Below are 18,258 nucleotides of genomic sequence, written 5' to 3' on the forward strand. Positions count from 1 at the left end.
GCCCGAGAGAAATCAGTGGCAGTTTCTATGGCGACAGGGTCAGCAGTACGGGAGGCAGGATGGCTGCCAGAGGTGGTGGTAGGAGGGACTGTTGGTCTTGTACAGTGTTATTTTTAAACATAGCAGAGATGAGGTGATGGTTGCAGACCCAGCCGGGGCCCAAACTTCTCCACCTAACGGAGACATTTAAAGACTGCAGGAGGTGAGCTGGACAGGGTTTTTTTTTTTTTTAATTTTAAACTGGGGACAGAAAGCAAGTCAGAGTGGGCCCATCAGAAATCTGAAATAAATAGCAAACCAACGTGCTTTACAAAATGGAATATTTGTAGGTTTGAATGATTTTTTCTTTATTTACAGTTATGTGGGAAAATAAGTAAAATCTGAAATGAAAATCCGTTAAGTGCTATTGCACATATTTCATAAGCCCATCTTTTTACAAACAGCCTATGTATCGCATTAAAACATAAAAACCCATGTATGCACACAATTTTATAGCCAACTTACCTAATTTATTATTTATTCAAACTATGACAAGAAGGAAAAATCCTTTTAATCCCAGTTTTCACCTTTGCTCAAAGCTTCCCACCCATGCTCATTAAATTAAATTCCTATGAATATTCTTTTCCAAAGCCCGACGACACTTCAAAAACATTTTAATTGTTCTGATGGTTTTAATTGTGGGCAGACCTCCTGCCTCCATAACCGTTTATTAGGAGACGTGGCTGCCTCGTTAACGATATCTTGGCTAAATTAAAGCACAGGATTTAACCCCGTAGCGATGGAGATGGCAGTGACTTAAAATCAGTGTCTCACACCTCCTTTGTTCTAAGTTCAGCTTTGCGAGGACTTAGAAAGTAGAGAATGTACTGAACTTTAAACTTTATGGATCTACTGTATTGGCGTCAGACCCGCCTTTTCTCCAACAATATCCATAATTGGTTGCTTTCATGCAAGAACACAAATTTATGGTGGGCCCTAGGTCGGCCTATCAAATTTCAGGCGGTGTAGAGCCAACCAAGTATCCCTGTTCATAGCCACACCTCTGCACACTTCCAGCTTTGTAGAAGACTCTCCAGAAGGAATGGGGCTGTATGGTGCTGCAGTTCATAAATGTAAATTTCTTGGGGTAAACATGGTTTGGCCAGCAATTCTCATCATGTGCTGTGTTTTCAACAGTGTGGATGGTTCATCTGAGGATGTAGATGGGCCATACTCACAGACTTTCAGCATCCTTCCTAAATCCACGAGGGCTTAGGCATGTCCTGCTATTAAACTGTCAAGTGGATTTTGAAGACTTGAAACACCTTTTTCTGTGACGTTAAACACAAGGGTGCAGTGCAGCTCTAGTTGTCCCTTGGACGATGCTCAAATCATTCTGTCGTTCATTTAAGTTCCTTGTGTGCCGTGAAGACAGTAAAATGTAAAATAAGAAGTCCTGAAGCTTGACTACATAATAAACTCCTGTCTCTCTGTGTTTTAGTGTTCTGATGGAAATTCAACCCAGGAGAACTCCTCCCTGAAGCGCGTAGCCGTGGTTGAAGACTTCTTTGACATAATCTACGCCATGCATGTGGAGATGGGCGCCGATCCCGGCAGAGCACCCAAACATGCAGGCCAAAAGAAGACCTACAAAGCAGTGAGTAAACACAACCAGGTGCCTGCAAGGTGCAAGTAATCATGCTGCTCCTTGCTGATAGTGTGTGGGCTGACAGTAACAGCAGCCAAATATTATATGAAGTCAATATAAACTCGGCAGTATTAACATCATATTTTATTTCCTCTTGTCTCCTCTGTTTCCTTACGACGAGCAGTAGTGCTGCTGCCTGTGGTGGGAAACAGGAGAGTGAGCATATTCAGCTCAGAAAAATGAGAGGTTGTTCACATGTTGAAGTTTGCAAGCTCCCAAAAATTTTATTAACAGAAATATGTTTATAAGATTCACCGTGCTTATCTTTAGAAGTATTTTAAAAGCTATAAAGACAAAGTGCAGCTGAGACCAATGTGTTTAGTTTTTATTTTAAATATTTGGTCAGTGAGTTTTGGATTATTCAAATTTTGACCACCAACATCAACAAAATTCGTCCTCTGGGGAAAAATTATGCTGAGACATGCAACATTCCTTTCACTAGCTGTAACAGGAGTAATAGATTACATCTTCCAACATGTCCTGGAGCTGAAAGATCCCACGTCAACGAGCCTTACACCAAATACACAAACAGCAGAGTCTCATTGCAGCTGGTTCTTGTGCAAATTCATGAAGTGAGGAATTTGCCAGTTTTCAGAGCCAAAAAATCCCATTTTTAATGCTGAGGCTGGTGGAGGTGCATTCATTTAGACACTTTAACATGTAACTGATACACTGCTTCGTCTCTAATATACTTCAGTTTTTATTTATTGTTCGATCAGGATTAGGGTTTAAAAGGAATCTGTTCACTTAAAAAAAGAGTTCTTCTGCAGAATTAAACACACATTGAACAGCTCAATTTTCTGAGGGTTTCGACCCATCGCAAGATGACAACACTGCACATTTTACATGAATTTATTCACAACGCTGTCAGAGATAATTACCTTAACAAATTGTCTGTGTTTCCGTGGGTGGACATGTTAAAACGACCCTTTCATGTTGTTGTTTATGAACATATAAAACATAAAGAAGCTTATATGATATATACCTGAACATCTTCCCATCCAACGTCACTTTAATTCATGAAATTTTGTACAAGCATTTGTAGTTTCAGATACTCCTGTTTCTGCATCATTGTGCAGCACACTTGTTTGATGATTGACACATTCACTGGGACTGATGTACTACTTTGCCTTTTACATTCAAGATGAGTTATTTAACAGTAAAAAGATACTAAAAAAAACCCCCAAATGTAGCATCAGTGCCTTCTAAAAACCTGCAGCTAGCAGGCATTGGCATAGCGATTGATATACTCTCTAAACTGTAGCCGAGTAGGCGTCCGTAAAGCGTTACAAACGTGTTTTTTCTCTTATAGCATCGACGTACTCGTAATCCACTACACAGCCATGATTTCTGAATGGAAACGCACAAATTTTCACTCAAGCCTGCCTGCATTTAGTTTGCAATATCTGACTGTGATTGGTGTGCTTTTTAACATTTGAAACTCGTTGTGATTCTGAGAAAACAATACAAATAAAGATCTAAAATCTAGATATAATCTCCCTCCACTGGTGAAAAACTGTGAGGCCTGCAAGTGTAACTTTTCTACCACTGTGATTAAACTACTTGGGAAGATGTAGAGCACTTCATGTAGCTGTACTGGGTAATGTGAACTCATTTGTGCGTGAAAAGTATGAAAATGCACAATTCATAATAAAGTTTCTTCAAAGGAAAAAATAAATCCGTGCCTAATGCAGAAGTATTGTGCATTAGGCTAGCTCTAGCAGCTGTAATTTTTATCCAAAGTTAATAATCATCTGTCTGTTTCTCACCTGAATATTTGCCTGTGGAAGCTCTTGGAAATATTGCGTAACTAAAAACAGATTTTTTTGGGAGACTATAAAAAGCGTGTTGACAACCTCTCTTTTCCTTTGTGTGAAATGTGGCCCACAGTTGCAGAGAGCTTAAAATAATCCCAATGTGATTAGTGGATTTGAAAAGAAGAGGCAACAAGTGAGGTCTTTGTAGGGGGTCCCAGACTCTGATCATCCACATGGCTAAAAGCAGGAGAATCAAAGAAGGCCAAATTTTGTGAGTCTGGGAATCATAATATATATATATATATATTTTTTTTAGCTTTAAGTAAACAAAGTCGATGCGGGGATCAAACCACAAATGTTTTTTTCTGCCACATTATTCATCCTTTTAGAACAAAGAGCTTCTGTTAGTTTCTGCTGCAGACTGAGGTGTGGTCTCGGGCCGTGTAAGCTGTCCTGACAAAATGAGGGGCTTTGTCTGCAGCCATAGAGGTGCAGCGGCAGCATTTATGGCTGGGTGGGTGGATGGGGGGGTTAGCAGGACACTGGTACCCCTCCTCTTCTGCCATCCCCCCCAGGAATAAAAAAAAAGTCATAAAGCCAGTTCCTCTTGCCCCATAGAGAGGTCCTGTCATGTCTCATAGAGTGTACCCTTTTGAGCAGGCAGCATCACTGGGGCCGGGCATAATATGGAACTGTCACTGTGGCCTTCTGGGATGTGCGCGCTCCTCTGGGTGGCCTTTCCCTCTCAGCTGCCTCTAGGGGCCGTGAGGGGTGGTGGGCACCCCCACTGCCTCTCCATGGTCACGTGAAGGTTGCATTTTACAGGGAAACGCCAGAGGGGGTGAGGAGGGGAGGGTGGCATGGCAGCAGTGGGGACAAACAGGGAAGGAAGGCTGAACATGAGAGGAGAGGTGTAGATATGAGTTAGCTGCTCCCCAGAGAACAGGAAGAGAAAGGGAATCGGAAAAGATGAGCACCACTTGTGTTTTACGGTATCAAAGCAGGAGTACGGAGGGGGGCTGCAGCTGGAATTAGGCCATCCAAAAGCACCAGCGATCGCCTAGAGGGAGGATTCCTCCTCATGCCATGTCGAGATAACACATAATCACTGACCCCATGCTTTCACACATGCATAGAGGAATTTAAAAAACAAACCAAAAAAAAAACACCTGCACACAGTTTGAGTTCAGCCACAGCCTGAGCCAAATCTGCTAACCCAGTGTCCTCCGCTTGCTACCCCGGCACAGATTGCAGAGACCTACGCCTTCCTGCCCAGAGAGGCGGTGACTCGGTTCCTAATGAGCTGTGGAGAGTGTCAGAAGAGGATGCACATTAACCCCAGCACTGCTGAGTTCAAAGGTAAAGGCACACACTAACCCAGAGACATCATTAACTGATGCACTATTTTTGAGATCAACCTTTAAGAGTTGTTAATGCTGAGATGCTTTGACACACTGACATGGAAAAGAGCTAATTACTATCACGTGATCATGATATTCTTAGATATACTGTGTTTTATCACATAGGACAGAGATAAGATAGAGGGGGTTGGCATCTGGATGACAGAAATTATGCTACATTGTCCTGTCAGACACTAAATATGAGCTGATATGATCTGAGGGATTTGTACTTTGAAGAGTTTTGAATCAAACCCTCATTAATAAAACATATGTGTGTATCCATCACTGACATGATGTAACAAAGACTCAAGAGGGCCGGCTCTCTGGGACCGTACACAGCCTCTAAAATGATCACAGAGTTCCTCTAGTGGTCGGTGTGGAGACTGCAGGCACCTTGCCAGACACATTGTTTGGTTTCTGGTGTTAACTACAGCAGAGACTTGGATTTCTTTTGCAGGGTATTGAAGCAACTCTGCTGTACACAAAGCATTTGTCTGCACGATTAACTGAGAGCTTTTAGAACTTCTCCACAGAGGGATTCAGCAAAGGGAGAAAAGTCAGTCCAGTCTTTGTGCTAGTTCTTCAAAACTATAAGAAAAAGAGATGATAGACAGATAAAAGAGGGGGGTTCACTGTATTAGACAATGTATAAAATGAAAAGACATTAAGAAGGGGTCAGAGTAAAAGGTGACAAATTATATTAAAAGAAACTGAACAAGACCCGAGGCTGTTTCTAGCCAGAATAGCATAACTGTAATGAAAATGGATATTAATAAACACCAATAAACTTTATTTTTTAAGTCCCAGAAAGCTGTCACTCACTAAGTATGACAAATGATGTTAAAACTAACTCGTGTACAGAAAGATAGTAGTTTTTCTGTTTTAAAATATTCCAAATTCCAGCAGGTGAGTTGTATTTTCGGAAACCGTGCACTTTTGTTGTGTTTTATTTTTCTTTCTCAAGTTTTATAGTTGTTTAGCTAAATAAATACTCTTTCAAGAGACAGACACTAATTGCTAGTACTGCAAACTGCAGTTGTTTATGTGCTGATCTCATTTCTGTTGTAGTTTTTGAGAATGTGGTAGTGTTACAGCTGACTGCATTACATCGTGAGGTTCTTCTGCTTTGACGTCCACGCTAGAGCATCACAGACAGAGATATAAAAATCACAGAATCTGAGCTGACCCAGTGTAAATACAAGGATCTATCGCGCTTTTCTCTGATACAGTTAGAATGGTAGATGTTCATATTAAATATGGCCGAATTTTTAAATCTTAAGTATGCTGTATGCACAAGTAATCTCTGTGAGCCAGAAGCTAACGTTCTAGACTCCTCTAAACACTCTGTTACTCACAGTTTTTTCTACTCTTGGCTCTCTATGATGTAATTGAGAGGGAAGATCCCTAATATGGTCATCTCAGCGACACTTTCCAGTTGTAGCTTTGAACTGAAACACCCCTTAAGTCAGTCTTCCAATTCAGAAAGTCAGAGCAGTCCCACCAACCCGAACTTAAAAATGTAAGATGGCAGCAATTCACATAAACGGCGGTAAAACTCTAAAAGAAGTCATCTGTACAGCCACTGATGTGTGTTTGTGACTCGCTAAATAAGCCATACACAGAGCACTGATAAGGCTCTATCCATGAACGTACTTTATCTGTGTTTTTAAGCACAAAACCCCCCCAAAACAACAGTGATGCTAGTGATGAATGAATGGCTGTACCTTGCTAAGCAGCATTTGCTTTTTCAAATTTGCTACTGGAACGCTCTCAACTAGAAGTAACGTCATTTCCAGCTCTGAAATTAAACCTCTGAGTGAAATGAAACACAACAACAAGTCTGCCCGTGAATGCAGAAGCTCCACCCACCTAGTGTTCAAACAAACTGCTGCGAGGGGCAACCAATCAGAAGAAAGCTAGTTAAAGGAGTGGAGAACTAAAATAGCAAAGTCAATATACTTCAAGTACCCCAAGAGTGATGTATTAACATGGGCTCAGTAGTAACTCATTAATGAATATTTTATAATGTGATCACATATTTTATATTTCAAAGTAGCAAGTAAGTAAATGTAGTGGAATAACTAATAATTAGTGTATAAATATTAAATAGTATAAATATTAAAGCACCTCAATATTATAATTACAGCAGCAACACAATTATAATAATGACTAGGTTACCTTAATTCATGCTTGTACTGTAATTACACAATAAACTGTATGTTTGTTATGCTTTCCTTCACCAGAGAACGACAGACCGACCTCGCTGGTCCCGGACCTCATCGATTACAACATGCCTCTAACTGCCACCTACCTGAAACAAATGAAACTGCAGTGCATGACTGCCACTGAAAGGGTAAGTGCCTCTCTCTCTAAGTGGATCTTTGTGAGGTGTGGGCAGAGATAAAAGCTTTTCCACCCCAGGTATAATTGCACCGACTGCACGAGTCACCTCGTTATTTTCTTTAGAGGCAGCAGGGAGACATGCTCTGTACGGGGAAAATAGGACGTAATACGAAACAATCAGAGGGGGGAGCAGCCCAGTGTGAAATGAGGATTAGTAAATCTGTGGTGACGTCATGTGAGAGACCACTCCCATGTGTAGCTGTGACAGAAACACTCGGGAACTGCTGCCACTAAAGTGCAGGGAGCGGCACTTGATGCTGATAATGTAGACCTCACTCACGCATAATTAGGATTATCCGGAACAATGACCCAGACTGTGATTCGCAGGTGAGTACAAATTAACAAACGCTCAGACTGTTGGTCGCATCTGTGCGCAGACAAGAGTGTGAGCAGGCCAATAATTTAATTATTAACCATCACAGAGGTTTATTTCAGCGTTGTAGTAATTTGTTCCATATCTGTGCAGCACTGGTTTTGGAGCTCAGAGCAGCAGCTGTTTCATAATGCAGCAGATCACAAGTAAATTCACGACTGTGTGTTTAGTCTGTTGGAGCTTCACTTCTCAGCTGCCTGCATGTTGTTTTGCAGAACTTTGTTGGCTGCTAACATTCATCTCTCACTTTCTGTCTGGTAAAGAAACAAACGGCAGATGTAATGAGTGAAAGAACATGCGGCAAAACCAAGTCTTTGATTTGTTTTCCACCCTTTTCATCTCACTGTTGTGCTCTTAAAGAGGCCATTTTGGTTTGTCACAGGCCTTCAAATATAAACAGAAAGTCAATGGTCTGCCATTAAATAGTATTCTAGGTGTGTTTCTTAATTGTTAAGTTGGTAAAATAGAAGATATTTTGGGTTGAGGTTGAGATATTTGCTCCAAAGACAAATAGATTTTTTTTGCAGATCTCTGCAGATTTCTGTCCATCTTAAGACAAACATCTGCAAGCTTTCATCTGCACTGTAAGCTTTACTATCTTCAAAGAGTGATGCATCTAACCTACAATGCATGAAGTGAGCCTGTTTTAAAAGTTAACCTTGCCTCTCTTTAAATTATGTATCTATTTCTAAGCACAGACATTAATGATGCTACACATTCAGCTACTTAGAAACATGTAATTAGGAACCCTCCCCTCTCTCTCTTTGATGCTCCACGGCTCACTTGGTGCCTAATAGAGCTGTCACTGAGCATTTTGGTCCTCCACGAACCCCCTAACAGAGTATTCCCAGGAGTTTAGGCCTATTTGTGTACTCGTGTGGGGGGGAATGAGATGACGAGATGCATTTCTGCTCCATTCACGACACACATTGGTAGTTGTGCTCCCTCTGAGTGAGACACATGACAGCGTGCATGCAGGTCATTTATGCGAACATGAATTAAATCGGCCTGGGTTGCACTTTGAAGCTCAGCTTTGGTATGAAATGTAAATAGGATTCATGCATTTAGTTTGGAGCCAACTCAGGACAGTCTGTGAATAGTTTGAGAGATTATTTAGCGCTCCTTTGCTTAATCCTCACCCTCGTGGCTTACTCATGTTTGTCTTACGCTAGAACAAGCTTCTTCAGGATTTCTGCATAACACAGTTAAAAATAGCAGTGCTCCAAGAAAAATATTAGTTAAAAGAGAGAGTCTCCTGCTTTATTCTGCTCTTTGATGTCATCACTTTTTAGCCAAAAAATATCCACCAAAAACATATGAACTGGAAGTTGGTGGCTGTGATGTTTCCTCTGAACATTCTGGGCTCAGTGAGACCTCGCTGGAAGAATTTAACCTTCAAGCCAGCAAATTTATGTATTTATATGTGCAATTCTGGTATTTTTAATCATAAAAATGCTTCCTACAGGAATGTTTACAGGAATTGGTGCAGCAGGTAATAATAAAAGGTTGTGTGGGGTCATTTATACATGTTGTACATATGTTTTATTTTAACATTATAGACTAATGTTATTGGAATTGGTAAAATGTTTGGTAATTATTTGATAATAAGACTTCCTAAGCAGTGTTGATATATTTCTGCAAAAAAATATTTGAAATTTTTCTGCAAAAAATATTTTGAATATAATAAGATGTTTGTTTAGATTTAGTTTGGAACAGAAACACGGAAGTAACAAATGACAAAAACAGTATGATGTAACATGATAACACCCATTTATCCCGTTAAATTGTACTGTGATAGACTCGCACTATAAGCATCTTTTTTTCAGAGGATAGCTACTTTTAGCTGTTAGATTTCACACAAAAAAAAAAAATTCCTAACGCCACCCTAATGGGAATTTTTTTCCTCCAGCTGGAAATGAACCCGAGACTTTTTTATTCCCAACTGAATGTGTTAACCTCTGCACTATGGAGACACTATAAGTACAGCTTTTATAATATTAAATAAAAAAACATTTGTTTTGTAAGCTCTTAGCATAATTTGCTTGTATAATTTTCCGCATTCAGTTCCCTTTTGCACAAGCATGTTTACAAACTATGACTAATGACGTTGGAATATTTTTGAATCTCTGTACTGGATAAAGGAAATGTTATAGGTATGATAAACACAAATAAAGCCATTAAAAGGTATTCCTGTATAAAATATAATGGGGTCATAAATTACTCCACTCAGTCATTTTCAGCGCTTGAAGCTTGAAGCAATTTAAATGGCCATCATTTTGCAAAAACAAGGATATTATCTGTGAAAAAAAATCCCCACCATCAATATAAAGCCTCACATTAGCTTCTTATAGAAACTGAAGGAAGGACTAACACAGGGCGAAGCACATATCGGTTTGTGATAAACTCGGTCGGTATCAACCTGTCCCTTAGCAGCAAAAACTGTAATCAAAGTTGTCAGAACTGTGAGGGACCACTCCACACCCTCTTCCCTCCTGTTCACTTCTCTTTTCCACTCTCTCGCTGTCTTTCTTTCACGCCGCCTCCCTTCAGGATGACAGTTCGGTGAGCAGCGAGGACATGAACAACGCTGAGCCCACATGGGTCGCAGCTGAGCAGCCCCCAGTGCCTGAGTCGAGCCCACCGAATGGAGAGAGGGTCAGCAACCCGGCAGCCACCATTAAAGAAGAAGATGGTAAGTGGCTGCAAACCGCCGCAGCACAGTCCTCTCTTATCTCAGCATCATACTCCGCCCTGTGATTTTTTTTTTCCCTTTTATCTTTATTTACATCTGGAAGGCTACAGATTGGTGTTATGCAGGAAACAGCTTGCCTTGTTCTTAGTGGACTAATCCACATAAATCCAGTCTTACAGAGGGTGGGACACCACCACAGCCCCAATCCACTCGTCACCCCGCTTAGAGAAGTAGGACAAAGGCCGATGTTAACCTTCACAGATTAGGAGAGAGAAAAAAATTGGGGCAAGTCACTGAAAGGGATTGATTCTGTGTTTCGCCAAACCTAGATGTGACACGTGCAGAGATCTTAGCAGTAACTGGCTTTAAAAGCTGCACACAGCAGGAAAAGAAGGCTCGCCCTCTCCCCATTGGTCCCTCCTCATCTCTTTCTGTTTTTTCCCCTGCAAAACTCTTAAGATTCCCTATTTTTACTCTAACTTTCATTTGTGGTGACAGTTGACCTCATTGCACACTTCCTTCACAATTTCATTATGCAGAGCACGAGGCAGGAAGTCCCCTCTCCTACTCCAACTCCCACTCTAAAATCTATTCCAGTAAACAGCCCCACATTAATGCTAAATTATGAAAACATCTGCACAGCTCATCTTCGTATCTGCGTCTGTGTCTCTTTCCCTCCCCTCTGCCAGATGACGACTCCTCAGAGAGTGGCAGCGCCAACGGGCTGCCGGCTCTGACCTCCCCGGAGGTGCTAGCCGTGGGTGGGAACGTCCCAGATGGTGGGGCATCGTACGGGGAGGTAGCAGAGAACGGGGTGAGCGCTCCCCTGGACTTCAGCACCACTTCATCTTCATCCTCCTCGGAGGATCAGCAGCCGGTGAATCTGAGCGACAGACTGCTGCCAGCGGGGAGCTCGCCACCAAACTCCTACCCTGCAGACCCCAACAGGAAGTACCCCATAAAAACCGAGTACACCAACAAGGTAACAGCAGAAACATGATGTGCACTGATCACGATAAACTCCCGTGTGTCTGTGTAATCCACAACAATGGATTTTTTTGTGTGTTTCTCTGTGTTTAGTCCCCTCCGTACAGCTCAGGAAGCTATGACTCTGTGAAAACTGAGCTGAGCATGAGCGCAGAGGACCTGACCTCTGCTCGAGCACAGATAATTGACGACGATGACGACGATCATGATGACCATGATGACAGCGACAAGATTAATGACGCTGAGGGGCTGGACCCTGAGAGACTTAAAGCCTTCAATGTAAGTAATATTTGCAGCAGACCTAAATTAATGTGGATGGAAAATACAGCGCAGAGCTGTTCATCAGCCTGTCAGCACAGATGTTAAATCATATGTATTATTACTCCGCGCACATGCTATTCTTTATTGCTTTGCTACATATTGAATCAGTCTCACAAGATGACAGCCTATGGTTTAATGATGTGTTTCCAGCACAACGGGGTCTAGTTTTTGTATTTTTTCAGTAGGTTTTATTTTTATTCAGTTTAATATTTTTTGCTTTCAGCTTAGTGTAGTTTGAAGTGAGGTAAATAATGTTTAGTTTTAATCATTTTCTTAATTTTTGTTTTTGCGATATGGGCGGTATTTGTCAGACAGAGATTTAAGAACATCACAAGAATAATTTTTTAATTTTATTTTCCACATTCAGGTTCGGTACCTTCTCTTCAATTTAAATTACAAGAATTTTAGTAATTAAATGAATTTTTCAGATATGGAACTTAAGTCACTTCACTGGTTAGTAGCAAATTTGTCTTTTGCAACAAAAATTCATTATGTCCATGCGCACTTTTTAAACCTCAAAGTCCGCCTCTTTGGACAAGACAGAGGACAAAACTCAGTAAAGATGCACTTGGAACAAACTGACCAGCAGTAAAACAGAACACCTTATTGCTTGACAATAACAGGAGACCTTACACAATAACTACACCATAAACTGTTCTCAGAATAAATAAAGATAAATATGAAATGATGTATTTAAAAAAATAGATATGAAATAAATAATTTGACTGTACTCGTCATATCAGGTATGTACAAACAACATAATGATAATTTGACCTGTTTAAATGTCACGTGATCTGATGTGTGTTTTCTGATTGGTGGTGTTATGGACACAGTGGCTTTCACTTTTAGGGGTTTTTGGCAGCAAATCAAGTTTTGGGAAAGGCTCTGTGCGGGACTTGGGGGGGGGGGGGGGGTGTAGATTATCTTCTACTACACGCTGAAAGCTTTCGCTTGAGATTGTTATCTCATTTGTGACAGAGGTGGAGTTTAGAGGATTTAGTTACCAATAATAACCTTGTTTTCAGCAATATACATTTATTTATAATATATCTTCTGCATTTGCTCTTTTTATTGTGAAAACAAACAAATAACAAAGGATGAATCATGGCAATCATGACCCAAAACATTTGTATTAGTACTCTTATTAAGTGGCTTCGTGGTGTAGTAGTTTTTCACATTCTCTTAACAAGCAAAAGACCCCTGGTTTGATCTTGGGAGGAGACAAAAATCCCTAAAAACTCAAATATGTGGAGCTACCTGCTGTGGTAATGCCTCGTGAATAAGGGAGCAGCTAAAAGTAGCTTGTTAAGTAAATAATAATGTGGTGGTAGTAAGAAGGGTTGATAAAGGTATCAAAGAAGAAACAGACTGACAATTGATATTTTGAAATGTAGTTTTATGTGACACAGAGGGGTCTCTGCAGGGTTTGGCGCTCATTACACCACAGTTTCTACTGGTGCGGTGGAGGTGGGTGTGGGGCATGATATTTACAAGTTTTCTAGATGGGAAGAATTTGCATATACAAGCTTGTTCCAAACTATCCTATTTACTCTGTGAAATCCATTTTCTGTGCATTTCTGGTTTGAAAAGAAACCAGTAGAATAGCAAAAGTAGACTTCCAAATATGCCAACACAACCAGAAATATTGCCCTGGATTTGAGCAGTGACTCAATTTCCATCCCTCCTGTTGTCATCACCTCCCCCTCCCTCTTTATCCTCTCTTCTTCCACTCTACCTCTACTGCCCCCCCCAACCTCCTCCCCTGCCTTTCCTTCCCTCTTTTGTTTGACTCTCACACCCCTCTCTCTCTACCCTGCACCCCCACGATTTTTTCTGCTCTACATCCCTTCTCTCCCCTCCCCCTTCTCTCTCTCTCTCTCTCTGTCAGATGTTTGTGCGTCTGTTCGTGGATGAGAATCTGGACCGCATGGTGCCCATCTCCAAACAGCCCAAGGAGAAGATCCAGGCCATTATTGAGTCCTGTAGCCGCCAGTTCCCAGAATTCCAGGAGCGCTCCCGCAAGCGCATCCGCACCTACCTCAAATCCTGTCGCCGCATGAAAAAAGGCGGTTTTGAGGTACAAAGTGCCCCCAGATTAAGTGTTTTCTGCTCAGCTCATAACTATTCACATTCATAATGAAAACCTCTCACTCGCCCCACTGCCAGATACGACCAACACCTCCCCACCTCACCTCTGCCATGGCCGAGAACATCCTCGCTGCCGCCTGCGAGAGCGAAACCCGAAATGCTGCCAAGAGGATGCGGCTCGATGTCTACCAAGCGACGGTAAATGTCTTGGCAGTTGGTGTTTGTGAATCTGCCCAGCAGGGATTTGGGAATGTGCTCGGCTGGCCATGCGTCATTAACAGCAGACTGCACAACACAAAATCCAATGTTCTGCCTAAACTGAAAATATTTAATTTCTTGTAGGATGAGCCAGCCTCTATTGACAAACCCATCTTGAGGGACCCAGCCCCCGTGGCTCCTTCGGGATTTTCCATTTCCAGTGCAGCTTTTGCCCAAGACCAGCTCTACACCAACGGAGGCCTCAACTATAATCTGCGGGGATATGGGACGGTCGGCAGCACCCAGCAAAACTCTGATGTTGCGCAAACCAACGGTGAGTCGCTTTCATTGGATTGTATCATCTGCCTTCATAACTTGTAAAAGAAAGGGTCAAAAGGAAACCCACAGTATTTAAGAGACTGTATTTAATGAACTAGATATAAAAGCTAGTGTAAAAATACATGTATTCTTTTTTATGGCCAGCAGGGGGCATCACCTCTGGTTAGGAAACGGAAGCCACATTTTAAAGAGGCCTTTGGGGAAAAATGACCCTACTTCTCACTTTATTTATGACCCCTTGATCTGAAACTTGATCTTCATTTTGTAAACTGGGGTTTACTTTATAGTAAAATAGACAATAGATGTGTTTTGGGTGTGGCCTTCTTACAATCAAATGTTGCCATATAAGAGTTCATCGACTTTGGTTTCTCTCACCAAGTTACAAACAAACAAACAAACAAACATAGGTAGAGCCAAAAACAAATAAAAAAACCTTTTATATATGCTCCATGGCTGGTCCATTCACACTGAAAACACATATTCCACATTTTGTAGACTTTGCGCATGGTAATGAGGATGAATTTTTGTATGGCTATCTGTCATTAATGGAATCAGTGGTAATCAATGGCAAAAGGACTTCTACACATTTGCTAAGATTTACCAAAACTACCTAACATTTGTACATCTGTACCTTTGTGAAATAAGCTGCAGCTCAGAAGCCTGCTTTGTGACTTCTTTTAATGGTCACCACCCTGCCTGAAATAAACCAGTGTGACTTGGTAAGATTAGCATATAGATAATCTGAGACCTGGTGAGTTATTCTGGTGATGATGCCTTTCACCAGGAGCTTCCAGTTAGCCTGAGGATATACATATGAAGACTTCCTCTTCCAGTCACTGGTTAACGTTCATGGATTCAGATACATTTAAAAAAGCTAATAATAATAATAATCTGTGCATTGATGTGCATTGATACATAACATACTCCCACAATTTTCTCTTTAATTTCTCTGTTAAATACAATGAAGTGATTCCACCCTGATACTCTAAAGGTCACTTCTTCCTCCCTTAGACCAACGATGTCAAACTAATTTTACATTGTGGGCCACATATAACCCACTTCAACCTTAAGTGGGCCGGACCATTGAAGCTCCTGTTTTTGTCGCTATAAAGAACTTTAATCCCTCAGTTATCGACAAATAAGAAAAAAGTACTTCAACAGCATGTCTGAGTTTTTCTACATGATAGAGAAATACTTTTATAGTAAATATGAAATCTAGCAGCCTGACTTTTGGGACTAAATTGTAAGTAATAACTGCCCGATCGGATCTGTTAATGAAACAAAGTTTTTTTCTTGTTTTTTTACCCTCTGTTTTTTCTTTTTCTTATTAAATTGTGTGGAGCCACAAAATAGCAATTTCTATTGTAGATAGTGAAAAATATGAAACTTCTCGGTCATTTAAATGTTCATGTATTACTTCATTACTTTGATGTAGTATAAATGACGCTGGAGGTTTTCATCAGTAGGAAAAGCTGTAAAATTTATGAAAATACATGTAAAAGTCCAAAACCCATACCCTTCTTCACATTTCCAAAGTCATCCTGTTGGCCGTATTGGAGACTTTGGCTGTTCGATTCTGGCCCCTGAGCCTTATCTTTGACGCCCCTGCCTTAGATCTACAGGTATATATTGGGGCATAATGTGTCAGCATACACACAAAACTTACATTTACACCAAATGACGCAGGCTGTAATCTGCAGTATTTCCCTTTTGAGGACTCACTGTCAGCAGTTCTCAGGCCACACCTTCATCATTTCACTCATCCATTTCTTCTTATCTCCTTAATTGAGATTTCTTCTTCTTGCTTACATGTGACGTTCAACCAGCCCTCTGACTAAACAATTATATCTGGGGGAGGACGGCTACTTTACGTGTCCAAATCATCACAGGCTTCTTGACGCCCCCATCTCTCACTGTCCTTTACTTCGACGTCTTTACACTTTAACTGCCACTTCACCAGTTTCCATGGTTAGCCCATTTAAAGCATCATTTTTGCTTATATAATAGAATAGACTGATTTTTTTCAGTGCTTTATATTAAGGTAAAGACCCCGCAGTAATACAGAGAAAACCCCACAGTCAGACGACCACCCTCCCACTGGTGACAGTGGGAAGGAAGAACTTTCTTTTAGCAAGAGGAAACCTCCAGCAGGCTCAGGGAGGGGCAGCTGTCTGTCATGAACAGTTGAGGGATTACAGATTTCTTTGGACTGTGAACCATCCAAAGCCACTTTAGTACGATCTAAAAATACAAAGATGAGGCTAGAAATGAACATAGAGCCACTTAAATGTATTTCCTGTATCGTCTGACTTCCCTAAAATATTCTGTTTGCCTCCGCAGGTCCCACAGATCTGAGTATGAAATCTGTCGGCCCAAACTCCTCCTCCTCCAGCTCCAACAGTCACGGTCAGGGAGGTGGCGGAGGCGGCGCTTCCGCTCAGCTCAGCCCTCCAGAGGTGACAGCGGTGAGGCAGCTCATCGCGGGGTACCGGGAGTCCGCGGCCTTCCTGCTCCGCTCAGCAGACGAGCTGGAAAACCTGATCCTGCAGCAGAACTGAGTCCGAGCCACACCGTGCCAGCTCCCTGCCCCCTCCTCGGCCTGTCCGTCTCGGGGCAGACTCTCACATACAAAGACACAGTTGTACACGAGTGATACTGCAGCGCACAGTGGGCCCTGTAGGTATGATACTTATCCCCACATGTTTATGTCTTTGGGCGGGCCAGAACATATCACAGGCTGAAAGATGTTTATTTATGCATTTGGTTCACTTTGACCTTATAGTGCCCTGTTATCTGTAGCCATTCATCCCATTCAATTCATCTTAGCACCTCAACCTCCATTTGTCTCAGGAAGCGATGATCTATGTGAAAAAAAAAATAGGAAAAATAGGAAAAATTGGTGCACAGACTGAGGTGTTGAATCAGCTTAACCACCGTAACGCCAAGTCAGCTCATTTGTGCAGACGTTTGGACAAATGAATAGTTTCCTAGCAGTGAATTAGCATCATTATTTCTTTCTATTTGTGTGTAAAATATGCTGTACAGTGGCGTGATTTGATTGGGTCATGTGAATCGAGTCGTTTCTAAATGATAACCGGATAACTGAAAGTCCACAGATGAATTGCTGCTAAAAGATGTGGCGATCTGCCACTTGACCTGTTAACCTCAACAGCTACTGTCGGATATGCTGACTTTCATATATATATAAATATATATATATATATACTCCAAAAAAATAATAAGATTAAAAAATGTTACAAAGTAGAGCACGAAAATATCAGCAGTGACAGTGTTTGACAGTTTTCACCTGTAAAGTTTGACCAAAACAAGCAGATCCATCAACGCGTGGTCAATATTATACCTCTGCTCTGCTCGGTTGGAGTGATTTCCAGACTACGAGACAAAGAGTCATTACCCAGCGCACCTTTTCGTTTTCACTTATCCTACTATGAATATTTCTATCACGGGCAGTTTCTCATTACTCAAAGGGAAGGAGGCTTTTTCGGAGGCCTGGGTATGCAAATTGAGGTCACAGACTCCTGTCAGGGAGAGAAAGGAGATGAATTTATTGTTTAGACTCTTGGTTTTATAACCAGAAAAGTGGAAAAAGGTGCAATATTGAAGATAATCGGTAATGGTTGCTGAAATGACTTGATGAGGCATTTTAAGAGGGTTAACTACCCTCCCCTCTTGCTGTTACTGTCAAGTTGTAAAAAGTAATGATATCCCATGCAGCATTGTAGCCAATTTCAATGTTGTTGTTTGTTGTGATTACTGATCTTTATCGCTAACCTCATAACTGAGGCACTTTCGTGTACTTGGATCAGTCAGTGACAAAAAAGGAAAAAAGGGACCTGGCAGAAAAAAACGGGACTTTATGTTGCACGTCTTTTTCAGGGGAGGGCGGGTTGTTTCGTGGAGGAAGTGTTTAGTGACTATTCTTACGTTTAGAAAAGGTACATAGAGCTCACATGCATCCATTAGAGACTGCGGCGGAGGCCGTGTGAGCGCGC

At 41.4% G+C, this 18,258-nt stretch overlaps 1 protein-coding gene across 1 annotated transcript in view; it reads left to right on the plus strand.

Moving 5' to 3' along the window:
• The window catches only part of nol4la (nucleolar protein 4-like a), a 29,475-nt gene extending 12,128 nt beyond the window's left edge, over positions 1-17,347 (plus strand). The window contains exons 2-11 of the mRNA XM_085394294.1: positions 1,481-1,636; positions 4,692-4,803; positions 7,088-7,197; positions 10,171-10,312; positions 11,002-11,294; positions 11,393-11,578; positions 13,509-13,697; positions 13,787-13,906; positions 14,051-14,240; positions 16,586-17,347. Of these exons, the coding sequence (XP_085250420.1) occupies positions 1,481-1,636; positions 4,692-4,803; positions 7,088-7,197; positions 10,171-10,312; positions 11,002-11,294; positions 11,393-11,578; positions 13,509-13,697; positions 13,787-13,906; positions 14,051-14,240; positions 16,586-16,803 (1,716 nt within the window). The 3' untranslated portion in view covers positions 16,804-17,347. The remainder of the gene's footprint in view (positions 1-1,480; positions 1,637-4,691; positions 4,804-7,087; positions 7,198-10,170; positions 10,313-11,001; positions 11,295-11,392; positions 11,579-13,508; positions 13,698-13,786; positions 13,907-14,050; positions 14,241-16,585) is intronic.
• Positions 17,348-18,258: the final 911 nt, after the last annotated feature.

Source organism: Rhamphochromis longiceps, linkage group LG20, assembly GCF_057381845.1.
Source record: "Rhamphochromis longiceps isolate RC_006_pf linkage group LG20, R_longiceps_female_GT1.1, whole genome shotgun sequence".
NCBI lineage: Eukaryota > Metazoa > Chordata > Actinopteri > Cichliformes > Cichlidae > Rhamphochromis > Rhamphochromis longiceps.